General features: G+C 40.0%; 1 protein-coding gene across 5 annotated transcripts in view; it reads left to right on the top strand.

Moving 5' to 3' along the window:
• DNAJC27 (DnaJ heat shock protein family (Hsp40) member C27) overlaps window positions 1-20,338 on the top strand; it is a 40,857-nt gene that overhangs the window by 14,487 nt on the left and 6,032 nt on the right. For 3 of the 5 annotated variants that reach the window (XR_012325790.1, XM_004328515.4, XM_073791562.1), the window contains 4 exons: window positions 551-620; window positions 10,165-10,329; window positions 10,968-11,090; window positions 17,014-17,174. Coding sequence is in view for 4 of the 5 variants with exons in the window: in XM_004328515.4 (XP_004328563.1) it covers window positions 551-620; window positions 10,165-10,329; window positions 10,968-11,090; window positions 17,014-17,174 (519 nt within the window). In the remaining variant the exon portion in view is untranslated. The remainder of the gene's footprint in view (window positions 1-550; window positions 621-10,164; window positions 10,330-10,967; window positions 11,091-17,013; window positions 17,175-20,338) is intronic. The other 2 variants (XM_019943259.3, XM_004328516.4) reach the window with 2 other exon arrangements.

Genomic DNA, 20,338 nt, shown 5'->3' on the forward strand with positions numbered 1-20,338 from the left:
TTGTTCTCTTCTGTATTTCAAAATTTCTGAAAACAAATTGACTATTGTTCTTGCTCAGATGAAGGGCATAGGAAAATTAAACAATCAACATTAATAATATACATCTTTATACTGTTTATTTTATACTATTTATTGTACTGCATGGTAACCAAGCATAACCAGTAGTAATTACGATGTCTTACTAAGTGAAGTAAAACATTTTGTTTTCCTTCATCTTGCTCCTACTGTCCCTAATCCATTTTTTTTTTTAGCACCACAGTAGTAGCTACTATTTGTTTGTTACGGGGTGTGGACTGAAGTGTCGAGGTAAGGTGAGGCTAAATGAGGGTGTTTATTCCAAGTGAGTTCAGGGTTCTTAAAACAGGAGCCACCTGCCAGGTTGTGGCTCCTGTTGTAAAGATTATCTGGAATCAAGAAGAGGCACTAAGAAAGTACCTCTTTTAAATTTCATACACATAACCTTTTGAAATTCATAAGCGACATAAATGATATTAACATGAATACAGAAGCCACGACCTTCTTTGGGATTGTTTGCATTTGAACATTTCAGGGTACAAGTCAGAGACAGAGAAATCAAAGTTAACATCTTCGATATGGCTGGACATCCCTTCTTCTACGAGGTAAGAAAGACTTTTTGAGAAAACCTATATCCAGTATTGTCAGTGGGTTGAAGGAAAGATCCCGAATTACCGAACAATCAGTATTCAAGTCATGTGTAAAAATAGGTAAATTTAGCTGGTGTTTGTGGCTTCCCTTCGGAGCTTTACCTTAATGGATATCTGTTGGTCTTCTGTGCTGTCCCCTTAAATAGTGGTAGGAAATTTTGTTGCTAATGTTTCAAACACTTAGATAAGATATTTTAACCTTCAAAGGACTGTTGCTTTTTACTTTGTGCCTTAGCCCAGAATGTGAAAAGATAATTACATAGGTACAGGAACTTAGGAATTCAGAAATGAACCCTTTGTAGCAGTGTTCTAGAGCGATTTTCCAGTGCACTCCTCAGTCATGTGTGCTCTCTCCCCAGAAGAAGCGAAAGCAGCCTCACTTGGTTTACTTTCATCTGCTTATCAGTCCTAAGTAGTCTCAAAATCAATCTCATGGCCTTTATCTTTTGTTTTTCCTTCCTTGGGTTTTTCATTTATTTCCTCCCTTCTGCTTGCTTTGGGTTTATTCTACTCTTCTTGTTCTAGGTTCTTGAGGTGGGAGCTTAGATTATGGATTTGAGACTTTCTTTTCTAATGTATGCATTTAGTATTATAAATTCCCCTCTCAGTACTACGTAGCTGTATCCCACAAATTTTGATATGTTGTATTTTCATTTTCATCTCATTCATTCAGCTTTTTTTAAAAATTTCCCTTGAGATTTTCTGTTTGGCCTGTGGATTATTTAGAAGTGTGTTGCTTAGTTTCCAAGTGTTAGAAATTTTCCTGTTATCTTTCTGTTATTGATTTCTAGTTTGATTTCATTGTGATCAGAGAACACACTATATGATTTCAGTTTTTAAAAATTTGTTGAGGTTTCTTTTTCATGGCCCAGGACGTGGTCTATCTTGGTATATGTTACATGGGTGCTTGAAAAGAATGTATATTCTGCTACTGTTGGATAAAGTGTTCTATAAATACTTATTAGAGCCTGTTGGTCAGTGGTGTTGTTGAGTACTTTTATATCCTTGCTGATTTTCTGTTTAGTTCTGTCAGTTGCTAAAAGAGGGGTTTTGAAGTTTCCAACATTAATTGTGGATTTGTCTGTTTCTCCTTTTAGTTCTATTGATTTTTGCTTCACATATTTTGCAGCTCTCTTGTTTGGTGCATATACATTTAGGATTGCTATGCCTTCATTATATAATTTTATTATTATATCCTGTCCCCCCTGTGTCTCTGGTAATTTTCTTTCTAATGTCTGTTTTATCTGATATTAATATAGACATTTCTGCTTTCCTTTGATTAATATTTGCATGATACATCTTTTTCTATCCTTGCACTTTCAGCCTGCTTATATCATTATATCTGAAATGATAAGACAATACATAGTTCAATCATGTTTTTTAATGTATTATGCCAATTTCTGTCCTTAGATCACCTACTCTTATGTAGTTATTGATATGTGAGCGTTTAAGTTTATTATTTTTGTTTGTTTGTTTTCCATTTTTTTAAAAAATGAATTTATTTATTTATTTTTGGCTGCTTTGGGTCTTTGTTGCTGCCCGCGGGCTTTCTCTAGTTGTGATGAGCGGGGGCTACTCTTCGTTGCGGTGCATGGGCTTCTCATTGTGGTGGCTTCTCCTGTTGTGGAACACGGGCTCTAGACACGCGGGCTTCAGTTGTTGTGGCACGTGGGCTCAGTAGTTGTGGCACGTGGGCTCAGTAGTTGTGGCTTGTGAGCTCTAGAGCGCAGGCTCAGTAGTTGTGGTGCACAGGCTTAGTTGCTCTGTGGCATGTGGGATCTTCCCGGACCAGGGCTCAAACCTGTCCCCTGCATTGGCAGGTGGATTCTTAACCACTGTGCCACCAGGGAAGCCCTTGTTTTCCATTTTTCATTTCTGTTTTCTTTTTCCTGCCTTCCTGTGGGTTACTTGAACATTTTTTGAATTCCATTTTGATTTGTCAGGTGTTTTTTAAATAAATTTATTTATTTTATTTTATTTTTGGCTGCATTGGGTCTTTGTTGCCGCGCGCAGGCTTTCTCTAGTTGTGGCGAGTGGGGGCTACTCTTCGTTGCGGTGTGTGGACTTCTCATTGCGGTGGCTTCTCTTGTTGTGGAGCACGGGCTCTAGGCACATGGGCTTCAGTAGTTGCGGCTCGTGGGTTAGCTGCTCCACGGCATGTGGGATCTTCCTGGACCAGGCATTGAACCCATGTTCCCTGCATTGGCAGGTGGATTCTTAACCACTGTGCTACCAGGGAAGCCCCTCTATAGTGTTTTTGAGTAAATCTTTCTGCATAGCTTTATTAGTGGATACTCTAGTTATTATATAAGTTATCACAGGCTACTGGTGGTGTTACTTTAACAGTTTGAGTGGAGTGTAGAAACTTTTCCTTCTTTTACGCCCTTTTATCCTCTCCCATTTATAATATAATTGTCTTAAATATTTTCTCTAAGTATATTAGAAGCACAACAGTGTTTAATTTTTGCTTAACTGTCAAACATAATTTAGAGAACTTAAGAGAGAAGGAAAGCATATTGAATTCACCTGTATTTTTACTTACTCTGTTCTTTCATCCTTTGTTATGTTCCAGGGTTCCTTCTTTTATCATTTCCTTTCTGTGTGGAGGACTCCTTTAGCCATTCTTTTAGTGTAGGTCTGCTGGCAACAGATTCTCTTAGTTTTCCTTGATTAAGAATGTTTTGATTTATCCTTTGGCCCTGGAGAATTTTTTTTTTGCAGGTTATGGGATTCTGGTTTGATATTGTTACCAAACCAAACTTGGGTCCACTCGCCTGTGCGCAGTAAATCCAATTCTACTGACAATAGGTTGTGGTGAAGGAAAGTACAGCAGTTATTGCAGGGTGCCAAGCAGGTAGTCCCGGACAGCTAATGCTGGAAAAAGAAACCCCGAACTCCCCGAAGGATTTCAGCAAAGCATTTTTAAAAGCAAGGGCGCCCCCCTCCAACCCCCCCGCACAGGGTATGTTATCAGCTTGTGCACAATTCTCTGATTGGTTGATGGTGGGATAACAGGGCAGAATAATAGGAATTAACATTATCAATCCTTCGGCACCAGTAGGTCTGGGGGCCTTTGTGCTCATGATCATCAAGTAATTAATTTCTTCCATTGGTGGTTTTAGCATCTGTAAAACAAGTCAGGAAGTGTGCATCAGATACTATTATCTAGGTACTTCAGAGAGGAGGTACAGCAGAGGATATGGGGGAGGGGTCTGTCCTGAAAAGTCCCCATAGTGTCTTGCTCTGTTACAATTTTCTCGGCTACAATTTTTCTTTTTTTTCAACACTTGAAAAATAGTGTGCTTCTTTCCTCTGGCCTCATGGTTTCTGATGAAAAATCTGCTGTCATTTGAAATGTTTTTTTCCCCCATTTTTTTTTTAACATTGTCAATACTTTTTTATATGAGATCAGGTCCATTTCATCTTAAACTTAGAAATTCCTGCCGTAAAATTGTTTCAACTCTGCATTTAAGAAAGAGCAGTTTTTTAAACATTGTATCTCATGGGAAAATAGTACATATCACAGAAAACTTCCTACTTTGCTGTTTTCTCTAATTTCTCTTGAGCACCATGCAAAGTTATTTCATGTTATATGAGAATCATTTCTCCTCTTATGATAATATTCCTCTTCTCTACTTAGATTTCCTTATCATTTGCGGTTTTGAGGCCACCTCTTGTACTCACTGAGCCTCTTAATCCCCTGTAATTTCACCACTCTCAGGGAAGAAGTGGGGTTTCTGAGGAATGGGATATTTATTGGGAAGGTTAACTTATTTAGGTTCAGAGAGGTGTCATTTTTTTCTCTGACCGCTTTCATGATATTTTTCCTTTGTCTTTAATTTTTACAGGTTTAATTATGTCTTTTGGCATGGATTTCTTTGAGTTTTTCCTGTTTGGGGTTTTCTCAGCTTGAATCTGTAGGTTTATGCCTCCTGCCAAATTTGGGAAGTTTTCATCCATTATTTCTCTAAGTACTTTTCAGCCCCACCATGTTTCTCCTCTCCTTCCAGGACTCTGATCTTATAGTCTCACAGGTCCGTGAGTCTCTGTTTTTTTTCTTTTTTTCTTTTTCTTTTCTTTCCTTATTTTAGTTTATTTTCTCTCCGTTGTTCAGATTAGGTCATTATTGTTTTGCCTTCCATTTCACTGATTCTTTCCACTGTCTCCTCCATTCTGCTCTTCAGCCCAACTGTAATACTAGGCTTTTTATTTCATTCATTCTATTTTTCAGTAATTTATTTTTCTAAAATTTCCACTCAGCCTTTGCTTAAGTGGGTGGGAGTGGTGAGACAGAGCTTTTCTGAGGTGTCAGGCTGAAGAAGAGTGGTTATCATTTTTCCTGATCCTTCACTAAAGAGAGCAGGCTTTTGTTAGGCTTTTTATTGGTCTGTACCCATTGGCATTTCCAGGTTGTACTTCTGCTCTAAGGTTTGGATACATGAGGCAAAAGAAAACCCAGGGAACTCACTGCTGTGTCATTCCTCAGGTCCTGAGGTACCCAGCTTGTCTGCCTTCTTCTTCCCACCTTCCAGAATCTTCTTTTTGTTTCTTTTGTTTTTTGGGGTTTTTTCTTTGGTTTCTTTTGGCCGTGCCATGTGGCATGCGGGATCTTAGTTCCCCGAGCAGGGATTGAACCTGTGCTCCCTGCAGTGGAAGTGTGGAGTCTTAACCACTGGACCGCCAGGGAAGTCTCTGTATGTTTTATATATATAGCATCCTGGATTTTTACTTGTACTTAGCGGAAGGCATAGGGAAAAGCACATGTACTCCATCTTCCCACAGGAAACGTCACTTTTAATGGCTATATAATCTTCCATCTTGTGAATATACCCAAATATTTAGGTTAAATGAATTCCTTTCAAATGTGAAGCCTTACAGGGGATTAAATCAATTTTACAAGTGTAGAATATTGTCAGTGAAAAAGGAATGGAGGCTCTAGGTGACCAAAGTTTGACATAGATTCTAACTACCAGAAATGCTAACATAAACCTTAGATTACACCAAAGTCATGTAAGTGGAAAGTTAGAAGATGCCTGAGAATTATGTGGTCCAGACTTCTGTCATTGTAGGATTTCTTTCTGTAGCATCCCTGATTGATGGCCATCATTCATTCACCAGATAACAGTATGCCAGTTTCTATGCTGCACACTGAAAATACACAGCCCCAGTTTTCATGACACATAATTATGTCAGAGAAGACACATAGTAAACAAAGGACAGAATGCTTGGGAGCATTTAATACCCACACCTAGCTTGTCTGGAAGGTCAGGAAATCCTGTTGAAGGAAGCAACATTTAAACTGAGTCTTGATGGAGAAGTAAGAGTTATGTAGGTTGGTGGGAATCCAGGGACAGTATAATACACAGGACAGTTTTGAGTGGTGCAGACTGTTAAGTTTGGAGAATGAGTATGTCTAATGATAGGGTCTCACTACTTCATGAGTTAATCTTTTACAGAGTTAAAAACTCTACATTAACAACTTCTCTGTTATGAAGGCTGCCTTCCTATGAATTTGCTACTGATTCTGGCCTTGTTTTTGAGGCAACATAGCCTGAGTCTGTGCTTCTACAAGAGAACCTTCCTAATATTTGTTAATCTGCACCTTTCCAGGTAAAACATTTTTTATTCCTGCCACAGCTAGACCAATCAGCATCCTGTGTGGATAACCTCTAGGTAGCTGATAGGGAGCTGAGAACTGAACACAACATTCCAGATATTGTCTAACTAGTGAAAAAGACTGAGCGTTCTGTTACTTCTATCATTAGACACTAGACTCTTATTAATGCAACCCAAAATTGCAATAGCTATTTTTTAGCAGCTCACAAAAACAGAAGTATAATTAATAGAAGCACCTTGAAATCACCACTTCTGAAGTACCTTTTCTCCAAAATAGCCTTGATCTCTCCTTTTTGGTCAAGTATTTGCTGTCTGTAGCTCAAACCCTCCTATTTGACGAGACCAAAGCCATCATCTTCTTTCTAAGCCCTAAACTGACCAGAGTACACCTGTGCCCAGCACACACCTAGTGAGGCATCCACAGTGATTCTCAAGGTCCCTGGCTTCCTCAAATCCTTAGTGTCTGTCCTCCATTGAAGCTTCCATTGTCACCAGTCCGTTTGACAGTTTTACCCAAAGGGCCTGCTGAGAAAAGACAGTCTGCTTAGTGTGTCAGATAGCAATCTCGGAGGAAATTGTCAGCGAGGGGACTCCCAAGAGAATGATGGCCTGTATTTTACCACGAGTCTTGCTTCCACTGGTGCACACAGCTGAATTCTGGGGTTTATTGGGATGAGTTAGTGCGTCTATTAAAACTTTCTGAGGCCTGAGTGATATTAAACTAACAACTCTCTCTAACCTACAAGCTAGAAAGTTTGCCATCTCTGCTTTAAAATTAAATAATTCCAGTTCCCTTAGCATCCTATTTAATTAAACTTCGGATGCGGCAAGTCTGCCAGGACTACAGTAGAAAGCTGTTTGGGGAGGTAAGAATCATGGAACTCTAGGGACCACTGAGGCATCAACTTTGACCTTTCCATTTTACAGAAACTAAGGCTTGAGGTAATAAAGTCACTTACTCAAGATGACAGCTAGTTGCCGAACCCAGATTTGAACTTGAGTCCCTTGAAAGAGAAATCCATTGAGCTCATTTAATTCTCTTTTTACACACAAATCTCCCTCTGAACAGCATGATCTGATTTTGGAATTCTTTTCCCTTTTGGCCTCTACTTTTGTTCTCTACTATAGCACATTCAGCCATTTGATTATACAAATACTTATACCTGCTAGGCCCAGGGGGTGACACAAAGATATGTTCCTTCATGTCGCTTACAGTCTAGTGGGGAAGACAGCTGGATATGCTACTAACTATGAAACTAGACAGGAAGTGACATGAGTGCTATTAGAAGTACGGAATGCTGTGGTATTCCAGGGGACGTAGAGATTGCATTCTGTTTTGCAGGTGGAGGGGATTAGATGGTGAGAAAGGGGGAAGAAGAAGCTACATGAAAGATACAGCATTATAGCTAGATCTTAGAAAATGAAAGATGAAGAGGTATCCATTTCCAGGTGGAGTTAGGAAGGTGTAGGACAGGTTTGGGGAATGAGAGATTATCCAGTTTGAAGTACAGGGAACAGGAGGGGGATCAAGCTGGGAAGTTGGTGGAGGACTGATCAGACACTGTTAATATCAATTAAAAGAGTTTGAACTTTGGAGGGTGGGCAGTAGGGAAACAATAAAGAATTTTTGAGCCGGGGCTTTAAAAAGATACATATGCACAATATATAACGTTGCTAGGGAGATTGCTTAGAAGACTCTTGCAGTTGTGCAGTCAAGAGATAATGTTGGCAATGAAAATGGAAAGGAAGTGACAGTGCAAGAAGCATGGCAGAGGCGGCTTCTACAGAACTGTTTGAATCTGCTGGGCAAAGGAACAGAAGAGCAGCAGAGGCTAACACCAGGCTTTCAACCTGAGTGGTTCAGCAAGGGTGTGCTGCTTTCATTAGAAGTTCAAGAGAAGGAAAAGTTTAGGAAGGAATGAATTGGAGGGTTTCCTGTTGTGCAGATGGAATCTGAGTTTCCAACAGGACATTCAGCTGGAAGTCTAGAGCTCATTGGAAATGTGGGTCTAGAAGCTGATGAAAGGACTCAGCTTGGAGGTTCTCACAGTTGAAACCGCGCAAGTGGTTGATTTTGCTGAGTTGGGAGGAAGGATAACAAAGAAGGGACGAGGGCCCAGGACAGGGTTTGGAATTGTGGAGGCAGACTGGAGTGGGAGCAATGGAGAGAAGAGGAGTCGGTGGGAGAGAGATCAGTTAAGAACCAGGAGAATGTGGTGTGTGGGAGCCCAGGCAGCAGGAGTTTCTAGACAGAAGGGAAAACTCTATTTAACTCCTGCAGGAGGGCTAATGGCCATGAGTACTGAGGGTAGAAGACACCTTCCTGGTCTTCATCACATTAAATTCGTTCCAATTTTGTTGGTTTTGATTTTAGGGGATAGCTTTCTATGTTTATATAAATTAAGAGGCACTTACATTCTTGGTCCAGGTGTCTCTCTATGCTCAGAAACCTATAGACACTTCATGCCAGATGTGTGAGAGATGTCTTCATTCTTACTACATATCCAGCGTGAGTCTGAGTACTTACTGGAATTTTCTGAAAAGAACATATAATACATGGCCTCTGTCAGGATTCTTACTGGAATTTTGGCCTGAAAACCCCAGTCTGTCAGTGTTGTTCCTTATCTGCCTAACCTGTCACGTTAGCGCCTCTACCACTTTATTGCGCCCTGTACTTCATGTTGCCTCTTCCCAGAATTGAAGATATGCCCCAGAGGTCAGTTGCCTTTTTTTTTTAAAAGGAACATTTATTTATTTATTTGTTTATTTATTTTTGGCTGCGTTGGGTCTTCGTTGCTGTGCGCGGGCTTTCTCTAGTTGCGGCGAGCGGGGGCTACTCTTCGTTGCAGTGCATGGGCTTCTCATTGTGGTGGCTTCTCTTGTTGTGGAGTACAGGCTCAGGGCACGCGCGCTTCAGTTGTGGCATGTGGGCTGTAGAAACACAGGCTCAGTAGTTGTGGCACACGGGCTTAGTTGCTCCACGGCATGTGGGATCTTCCCGGACCAGGGCTCGAACCCATGTCCCCTGCATTGGCAGGCGGCTTCTTAACCACTGCACCACCAGGGAAGTCCTCAGTTGCCATTTTTAATAAGAACATCAAAGGAGGACAGTCAGAATGAATGCAAGGAAGGAAAGGAGAAGGTACTGATACACATTGTTTTCCAGGCACTATTTAGGTGCTCTGCCTTCATTATCTCATTTAATCCTCATAATAACCCTGTGAAGTAAGTAGTGTTATCCCCATTTTACAGATGAGGAAACTGAGATGCAGAGAGGTTATGTGACTTGCCCAAGATCACACAACTAGTAAGTAAGTGTAAACCCAGATCTGACTCCAGAGCCCATGCTCTTTTCCACTGCATCACACAGACACTCAGAGTTTGGAGTTCTAGAGTTGCTATAGAGACCCAAGAGTCATAGGGAGGTTCTGCCTAGCATCCTGGGGGAAGCCAGCTTTGGGATGTGATATATAAATGGCTGTACCTACTGCTGATACTTGTGTCATTTTTTGCCTTAAGTTCTTTTAAATTATTCATTCACCTTCCTAGTTCTCCTTAAGAAGAATGCTATATAATTTGCGTTCTTCTAAAGGCCTACTAACAACAATGAAAGATTGATCGCCTCTGGGGAGTGGAACTGGAGGTGAGGAGGGGTGGGGCAGGAGGCCGTCAGTTCCATCACAAGTCCTTCTATACTAAGAGACTTTTAAAATTATTATTATTTTACTTTGATTTTATAAAAAGCCCTCCAAAGGCCAGTAGTAACAATTAGAAAACACTATGAATACACAAAAGAACACACTTTGCTAAGTCAATGACTGTGAGATATACTTTTATAAAATCATAATACCTACATTTTGTGCACCTGTTCTTTTATGTAAAGGTTCGTAATGAGTTTTACAAGGACACACAGGGTGTGATACTGGTCTATGATGTTGGGCAGAAAGATTCCTTTGATGCCCTTGACGCATGGCTGGCAGAAATGAAGCAAGATCTTGGACCTCATGGAAACATGGAAAATATTGTATTTGCAGTGTGTGCCAACAAGGTAACTGCTTTGGAAACGGCGTGCTTAACTTTCTAGGTTCATTATGGGAAGAGTGTGGCTGAGTTTTGGGGAATAAATAAAAAGAAAAAAATTCTGCAATCTGTAATACAGGAATCAACAGCTTTTCAAAACAAAGGTCCCTAAAACAAAAACAGTTAAAAAATAAAGCCTGGCATATCAGGACTTTTATCCATTTTTTTTCACTGGTGCCATACTTGGGGAGGATATTGGTGACTGAGCAGGAGAGGTGGAGCCTAATAATAACACTCTGACCTGACTGGAGGAGGGGAAGCAATTAGGTGAAATGTGGACTGTGTGTGAAGGTGTGAAGGGCAGACCATGGCCCTCAGGCGTGGCAGATGTGATGAAACCAGCTTTCACAGAGGTGAGCAGCAGCAGTGTTCTCAAAGGAGAATGCTGGTATCAGGCACTTGTGGTTTCGCCACAGAAAATCAGTCCACATTCAATATAAGTAATTTTTTAATCTTTTTTGTTCCTGATAATTTTATATGCTAGTGCTGGGGTTCACTTAAGAAGAGTTTTTGCCTCAGCAAAGGATTGACAGAGACCTACTGGGCCTATGCTAGTGGGACAAGGTTGGAATCTTCTCTCCCCCTGCCCCCAACTTTTAATTTCAGATCGACTGTGCTAAGCACCGCTGTGTTGATGAAAGTGAAGGACGTCTTTGGGCTGAAAGCAAAGGGTTCCTGTACTTCGAAACCTCGGCTCAAACTGGAGAAGGGATCAGTGAGATGTTCCAGGTAACCTGGCATTTTATTGTTTTAGAGTTTGTGTCAAGGCTGACCATACCAAATTTTAGTGTAAATTATGAGAAGCAAAATAGTAATAGGAATTTCTCATTAGAATAAGCTTTCTTTTCCGAAGCTAGTAAGAAAGAAAGAATGGGAGAGAGAGGGAGAGAATGAGTGTGTGTGTATGTGTGATATTTGTCTGCTGTCTGTTTTAGACCAGATCTGGCTGCTCATCAGAATTACTGGGGAAATTCTTCAAAATACAAATTGCTGGGCTCCACACCTACCGGAAGCTTAATGTTTTGATGGAGCCGAGGAACCTGTATTTTGAAAAATCTCTATAGGTGATCCTGATGATCATCAAGTTTAACAACACTTACTATATACTTACTTAAATGGGACAAAGATTTTCTTTAAAACCACCTTTGGTTACATTTGTATGCATAATCAGATGAAGGCATTACTTTGGCAAAATTGCCTTGCCATAGCTAATATAATCCTATATCGTAGCCCATGGGGGTACAGTTAGAGACCAGGAGACTATCATTGCAGAATCCAGCCTCTCATACGTAAAAGTTCGGTCTCACCGATCACGTAGGCAATAGAAGGATGGACTAACATGGCAACCTGAATAAATGGTCATTTTTTAGAATTTAATAATCTAGAATAATTTTAAGGGGGGAGACTACCTAAACAACAAATTATAGTCAACTCCTTTTTTAAAAAAGATTTTTTTTCTTTTTAAAAAAAGGAATTAATTTTTGGCTGCTTTGGGTCTTTGTTGCTACGTGCGGGCTTTCTGTAGTTGTGGTGAGTGGGGACTACTCTTTGAGGTGCTTGGGCTTCTTATTGCGGTAGCTTCTCTTGTGGAGCACGGGCTCTAGGCATGCGGGCTTCAGTAGTTGTGGCTTGTGGGCTCTAGAGCGCAGGCTCAGTAGTGGCGCAGGGGCTTAGTTGCTTCATGGCATGTGGAATCTTCCCGGACCAGGGCTCAAACCCATGTCCCCTGCATTGGCAAGCAGATTCTTTTTTTTTTTAGGTAAGAAGTGGATTTTATTTATTTATTTATTTATTTATTTTTGGACTGCGTTGGGCCTTCATTGCTGTGCGCAGGCTTTCTCTAGTTGTAGCAAGTGGGGGTTACTCTTCGTTGCGGTGCGCAGGCTTCTCATTGTGGTGGCTTCTCTTGTTGCAGAGCATGGGCTCTAGGTGTGCAGGCTTCAGTAGTTGCAGCACACAGGGTCAGTAGTTGTGGCACGCGGGCCCTAGAGCACATGGGCTTCAGTAGTTGCTGCACGTGGGCTCAGTAGTTGCGGCTCGCGGGCTCTAGGGCGTGCGGGCTTCAGTAGTTGTGGCTCGCAGGTTCTAGAGTGCAGGCTCAGTAGTTGTGGCGCACAGGCTTAGTTGCTCCGCAGCATGTGGGATATTCCCGCACTAGGGATCGAACCCACGTCCCCTGCATTGGCAGGCATATTCTTAACCACTGCGCCACCAGGGAAGTCCTAAAGTAGATTTATTTAGAGAGAAGCACTCTCCACAGACAGAGTGTGGGCCATCTCAGAAGGTGAGAGTGGCCTTGGGAGAAACACACTTCATAGATAGAGTGTGGGCCATCTCAGAAGGTGAGAAAGGCTGGCAGGCAGATTCCTAACCACTATGCCACCAGGGAAGTTCAGTCAACTCTTAATTATAGATACATTCGAAAGTAAGTGGTGGCATGAATAATGCATTTTTTCTTATGAATATATCTGATATTTTGGGAATTTTTAGCATTTCAAATAATGTAGCTATACTATAAAGAGTTGTTCTTAATTATCAAGTGGGATTTTATTTAATCTTTTGTGCTGAATTTCCTTCTAACAAGATGTCACCCCTTCTACTAGAAGACAGGTTTTATCCTTGGCTGACAGGCTGAATTGGGCATCAGTAGCGTCTATTTCAAGACCAGATAAGATTGATATTGGTTTGCCACTTTTCTATTCTTTTGAATACATAGACTATATAGGTACATAGTTTGTACCTATATGTATGCAATCATGATACTTAACCATTTAAATTAAATTAACCAATTAAACTTCTGGAGAAGTTTACATGCTTCACTCATATGAGACTCTTAACAATGTGTGGCAGGTATCATTCTCATTTCAGATATGAGGACATCAAAGAGTAGTAGTGATTTGTCCAAGAGGTGTAAATAACTGTTAGAGATTAACTTTCTTTCAGCGCTTTGAAGACACTGGTTCATTCTCTTCTGGCCTCTGTTGTGTCCCATGAGATGTTAGCACCTGTTCCTACTCTTATTCCTTTATATATAATGTGTCCTTTTTTTCCTCCAGCTACTTTCAAGAGTTTATCTTTGATTTTCAGCAGTTGTGCTATGTGCCTAGGTGTGGTTCTCTATATTTATCCTACTTGGGGTTTGTTGATTTTCTTGGATTGGTAAGCAGGTGTTTTTCATCAAATATGGGAAGTTTTTTTTTAAACCGTTATTTCTTCCAATTTTTTTTGGCCCTATTTTCACTCTCTTTTCCTTCTGGGACTCCAATTACGTATATATTAGACCATTTTGTTTTTTCCCATAGTCCTTGAGACTGTTTATTTTTCTTCCATTTTCCTCTGTTTTTCAAATTGCATAGTCTCTATTGATCTGATTTCAATCTGCTGTTAAATCTACCAAGTGAAGTTTTCAATTCACTACTTTTCAGTTGTAGAATTTGCATTTGGTTCTTTTGTGTAGTTCCAGTTCTTTGCTGAGATTCTCTATTTACTCATTTTGAACATATTTTTCTTTATCTCTTTGCAATAGTGATAATAGCAGCTTTACAGTCTTTGTCCAATATCTGAGCCATCTTGGGTTCAGTTTCTATGGACTGCTTTTTTCTTGACTGTGGATCACATTGTTGTTTCTTTGTATGAGTAGTGATTTTTGATTTAACACCAGACATTGTAGACAATACATTATAGAGACTCTACATTTGTTTATTTGCCTCAGAAGAATGTTGGTTTTGTTTCAGCAGGCAGTTCAGTTATTGGCAGATTACATTGAACTTGTGCAGGTTTGACTTTTTGCTTTAATAGCAAGGATCTGAAGGAAACCCAAAGTGTTTCCCAAGCCCTTCTAATTTGGCAGGACTCAGCCTGCAAATTCTGTCCCCCTTGCAGATCTTGTCGTTCTTGGTTTTAGGTTTTGTTAGAATGAATCTAACTCCTAAGGCAAAGCCTTTCTGTGGTGTCTCAGCTAGATGCTAGGGGTATTAATGAGATGTTAAGGCAGTCTCTCTCCTCTGACAAGGCCAAATTCTGGTGTCCCCAGGATGGCTCTTCCCCTTAGTAGTCAGTTCCCACCACTAGCCAGTTCTGTTCTCAACCCCTTAGTAGCTATTATCTGATAAGCCTCAGGTGATCTCATCCTATGTATTAATAGCCTAGCCCTCAGCTACAAACTAGTAGGGAGCCCTCACGTGGACTTCTGGGGCCCAACCCTGCACAATTCCCTCCTATCCGAGGCCCTGCTCCACAGATTCTAGCCACTTCAGCATCCTCAAGCTCTCACCTCTACCTCCTTAGCTCAATGGGACTTTGTGTCTGCTCAGACTCTGGCTTTCTGTGACAGGGTCAGGAAATGGACTCCAGGTAGAAGACCAAGGAGCAGTCTTGCACTTGCTGTTGTCCACTACCTGAAAAGAGTTACCTCATATATTTGTTCACTTTTATAGTAGTTTATGGCAGGAGGTTCAGTCCAGTACCCAGTACTCCAACATGGCTGGCACTCAGACAAGGAATTTGAACAGACTTTTGACTTCAGTTCTAGCATTCTCTGTATCACCACAGCTAGCCTTCTATAACATTACGTGTTATGAGTAAATGCTTGTGCCCTCAGAAATCTGTGAGTGTTTATATTTTAGGTTAACTTACAGACTAGAAGAAAACCTTATTGATACGTAACCCAAGCAAACATTTGTGAACTATGATCCCTTTTAGGTTGCTTTTATTTTTTTAGATTAATCTTGGGTAGAACTAATGGATAGTCTTTAAAAAAAAAAGGGTAACAGAGTATAATAAACTATTCTGTGAGTACTTAGAAGTCGTGCATTCCTGCTGGTTCAATTTAATCAATACTTTCTTTGTTTCCTATATATTTAATAGACACTTTATGTCAGGAAGGAACTTGGTTTTATCTTACACTGTTAACACAGAGCAGTATTAAGATAGACTAAAACTAAGTTAACACTTCTCTTGTCTTGGTATCTAACGACCTTTCCTTTGACACCCCTTTTCACATGTCAAGGCTTCTTGTTTAGGTTGCCAAATTGATTAGCTAATACTGGAGATAAGAAAGAGGAGTCAAAGAGAAGGATAAAAGTTTTAGATGATAATAGGCACTATAGAAATATCTGGAAAAAAAAGAGGAAGAGATTAAAAAAGAAATGGAGGGATGAGGAGATAAGTCAATTTAAAAGCAGCCATAGTGTATTAAATTAGTCTTTTGAGTGAAGTTATTCAACAACAATAATAGTGCATAGAGCATGAAATATGAGCAGGATCAAAAATAGTTTTCACTTTGAAAAACATTATAAAAATAGGAAAAGAATATGAACAGTTTACAGAACAAGAAAAGACTGATAAGCAAATGAAAAGATACTCAATTTCGCTTATAATTAAAGAAATGAAATAAAAACTGTGAGATACACATCAGCTTGGCAAAAGTGAAGATGTATGATAATGCCCAATGTTGACAAGGGTGTGGGGAAATAGGCACTCCCATACACAGTGATGGGAGTATAAACTGGTGTAGCCTTTTTGTATGAAAGTTGTCAAAGTCAAAAAGTAAAATGCACGTACACTTTTATTCAGTAGTTATTCTTTTAGGAATTTATCCAAAAGCAGTATTCCCACAAGTGTGCAGAGATATATACACATAAAAAAATATTCACTAAAGCACTGTTTGTGAAAAAACCTAGAAACAATTGACCTGTCCAAGAATAGGGAGTTGGTTAAATAAATTATGGTAAGTCACACAGTAGAATACTGAACTGTCATCTAAAAGGAGGAATTGGGGAGGGGAGGGTAAGCTGGGACGAGGTGAGAGAGTGGCACTGACATATATACACTACCAAATGTAAAATAGATAGCTAGTGGGAGGCAGCCGCATAGCACAGGGATACCAGCTCGGTGCTTGGTGACCATCTATAGGAGTGGGACAGGGAGAGTGGAAGGGAGACGCAAGAGGGAGGGGATATGGGGATATATGTATACATATAGCCGATTCACTTTATTATACAGCAGAGACTAACACAACATTGTAAAGCAGTTATACTCCAATAAAGATGTAAAAGAAAAAGCCTAGACGAAAGAAGGAAGAAAGTGTCTATATGCAGCTAGAGAAAGGTTCCAAGATGTATTATTATGTGAAAAAAAAGTGCAAGGTGCTAAGCAGTGTGTTTAATCTGCTCTCTTTTATGTAAATGCTTAGGGTTTGGATGTGTGTATGGACTGGGTACTGATAGAAAATTATTCTGGAAGGATACTGAAATAATATATTAACAATGGTTACCTCAAGGAGAGGAACTTGAGGAGTAGGGAGACAGTTTTCATTTTACACTTTTTCCTACTATTTGAATTTTTCTAACAATATTCATGTACTAGTTTTTAATTTCAAGTGTGGTTATCTGAGAGTAGGATTATAAGCCATTGAAATTTTATTCCTTATCCTTACTGTGTGCTTAAATATATATATATATAGATATATATATATATACACACACACATATATGTATGTATAGTATGAAAGAAAAAAATCTTCCAAAGTACATTTGCTTTATTGTGAATTTTAAGTTACTGGAATATATTAAAATTCTTTAAGTTGATGGTTAGAAGGAATTCCTATTTTCTCAAAATCAGTTCTCCTCTGGGATGTGTTTTCTTTTTGCAGACCTTTTATGTATCCATAGTTGATTTATGTGAAAACGGCGGGAAACGTCCTATCACAAATAGCAGTGCTAGTTTCACCAAAGAACAAGCAGACAGCATTCGCAGAATTCGAAATAGTAAAGATAGTTGGGACATGTTGGGAGTCAAACCTGGGGCCTCAAGGTAAGCAGTGCTCTCAGATATTAGTGCTGCCTTCTGTTATAGAAAAAGACTCAATCATCGGAATTATAGTGCGATATCTTCTTGTAATTGGCTAGAAATATGAAGATGTGTGGAAATATCTTAGATTACTTAATAATGCTCCTTCACTGAATTAAGTGAATACCAAAGGGAGAAAACAGAGGGCACAACTGCTTAATGTGGGAACTATGTGGTTTGTATATTATATAAGTACCTTCTGAAATTATATGCTCTGCTTTTGTTGACTAAGAGCCTTGAAGCTAATGTAACCTCAAAAGAAAAAAAAAAAGAGAATTCTTAAATCATAGAATTTTAGAGAAGGAAAGAATGTTAGCAATCAACCTGTCCAAATATTTCTTTTCATAGGTGGGAAAACTGGGACTCAGTGAGACTAAAAACAGAGTCAAGGACCTCAGGAGTTAGTGGTAGAATTGGTTCTTGACCCTGAGCACTGTGTGTCTGCCTGTCTCTGTTTCTTTCTATCTCTGTCAAAAATCCTGCTAGTTCCTCGTCTGTGTGTGTTGATATTAAATTATTTTATTTTATCCAAAATAATTATTTGGGGGCTTCCCTGCTGGCGCAGTGGTTGAGAGTCCGCCTGCTGATGCAGGGGACACGGGTTCGTGCCCCGGCCCGGGAAGATCCCATATGCCACGGAGCGGCTAGGCCCGTGAGCCATGGCCGCTGAGCCTGCACGTCCGGAGCCTGTGCTCCGCAACGGGAGAGGCCACAACAGTGAGAGGGCTGTGTAAAAAAACAAAAAACAAAAAACAAAATAATTATTTGGGAGAAAAGGAAATACAATCACTACTCTTTGTGAAAGAATAAATCATTATCCAGCATGATTATATAACTTTTCCCCCCAGTTTTATTGAAATATAAATGATATACAGTACTGTATGAGTTTAAGGTGTACAGCATAATGATTTGACTTACATATATTGTGAAATGATGACCACAGTAAGTTTAATTAACATCTGCCATCTCATATCGATACCAAAAAAAATGTTTTTTCCTTGTGATTAGAACTCTTGGAATCTACTCTCTTAACAACTTTCAATTGTTATATAACTTTTAATGCTATAATAATACTGTTACTATACGTATTATTAGAGTTCTCAGACCTTTTTATTTTGCACTATAGCTTTCCTCCCCTTTCTACTTTTTCACCTTGATTCCCACAAAAGAAAAAGTAGCTCTTGAGATCGCCTTGTCAGCGTCAACAGCATTAAGTATCTCCTCCATTTTGGTCTCATAGCATATCTTTGAGTCCAGAAGGAAAGAGGGGAGGGGAAAAGGGAGACAGTTATTGGTCTCCCTGGACTTGCCAGGCATTACTGAGGAGCTGTTAAACACCTGAAGGAATTCAGATGACCTCAGAGCACAAAATTAATTGGTGGCTTTTAAATGTCTTTTTAGACTTCCATAGTCACATCCTAAATTCTTCCATTTCATCTCCAAGGGATATTGGCTCTATAACTAAGAAACTATTACTTACTAATTAACTTAGAACAATAATCATTAGGAAAAAAGAAACTTTTGGTTTCTTACTTATTCATTGTGGTTAACTGGAATCTCCCAAAATGTACAGGACCTCCATAATTTCCATATCCTTAACCAATATAACATGTTCTTTTCTTACCTTTGTTCCTCTGGGTCTATCAAACTAATTTGTATGGCATGAGCACGTTTGGGCAAAACCTAAAAACACTTATTTTATTTTATCTTTTAAATACACCTTTATTTTATTTTTTGGCCATGCCGTGCGGCATGCGGGATCTTAGTTCCCCGGCCAGGGATCGAACCTGTGCCCCCTGCAATGGAAGCATGGAGTCTTAACCACTAGACTGCCAGGGAATTCCCTAAAAACATTTTTTTAAGTTATAGAGAGTTTTAATGTTTGTTCAGTGCTATGTTTACTATTCTTGAATTTTAAGAAAAATCTTCAGTAGAATTAATATATTTTTTACACACCTGTCTCAGTCTTGTTTCTCTAAAATTTTCCTTGAAAGTTTCTCCTGCTATCCAGAATTCTTGAAAGGTATCAGGCCTAACCACTAACCCCATATGGACATGTTTCCTCGGGCAACAGAGTGGCTAGAGGGGCCCAACCCAAGACCCACTCATGGGAAAGAGAGAGGATGCTGTTACTGCCTCAAGGACAGAGAGTCTTTTAGGAAGAATGTGATTCTTATTAGCTAATATCGAAATTATCTATGTAGAAAAGCTACATGCAAGGTAAAACAAGAACATTCAGAAGGACTCCCCTAAGATCAGAAAGCAGAAAAAGCCTTAGAACGTATGCCTACGACATGGACAGCTGTTAACATAGCCCTATGACCTCAGTCTCCCCAAGCTGACATGTAAGATATCACATATAATATGTAACGTTCAAGTAGAAAAATATACAATGCAAAGTGAGTATACAAACAAACATGATCAGATATCACATCCAAGATATCAAAGACCATCTCCCTGATTTGACGAGCCAGACTAGAAGTCCTTCTGATAAAGAATAAAGGAGATTTGGGGAAGCACCAAATCCAGGCTTGTAAGTTAACAAGAACCTTGAATTACAAAAGGAATTCAAAAGGGAAGTGGGAAATAAAACCATCTGGTAGAGACAGAGCCAGACTCTGACCAGGGGAGTGGCTGGGCACTTGAAAGCCTCTCAGAGGCCTGACACCTGAGGATATGAAGAGCGGGGAGAATTGCAGGGCCCGGTGGTCTCCAGCCCCCACCCGCAGCAGTCCCTGCTCCTTAGCGGTCTCTCCTGGGGCTTCCTGGTCTTTGGTGAAACACTGATCGTACTGCTCCTTTCCTCTCTAGATAACGGTACATTCTCTCTTGTTTCTTCTTTGGTCTCAGGGAGCTCACACTCTCAGGTACCCCTTTCCAGTGGCTCTTTCTTGGTCAGCGGTGCCACCATCCTCCCCGAGGCCTTAGAGTCCCCATGACCCTGGAACTCATTTCAGCCCTTTTTCTCATGTCTTCTCCACCCCTATACCCAGCTCATCATCTGCTTCTATCATCATCTCATCATCTGTTCACAGGACTTTGTTTCTGTTATCTCTTTTGCCTTCCCTTGTTGGCTTCCACAAACACCTTAATCTAAACCCTTGTATTCATGCTTGGGTTATTGTAAC

The sequence above is a fragment of the Tursiops truncatus genome, chromosome 14 (assembly GCF_011762595.2).
Source record: "Tursiops truncatus isolate mTurTru1 chromosome 14, mTurTru1.mat.Y, whole genome shotgun sequence".
In the NCBI taxonomy this organism is placed as follows: Eukaryota; Metazoa; Chordata; class Mammalia; order Artiodactyla; family Delphinidae; genus Tursiops; species Tursiops truncatus.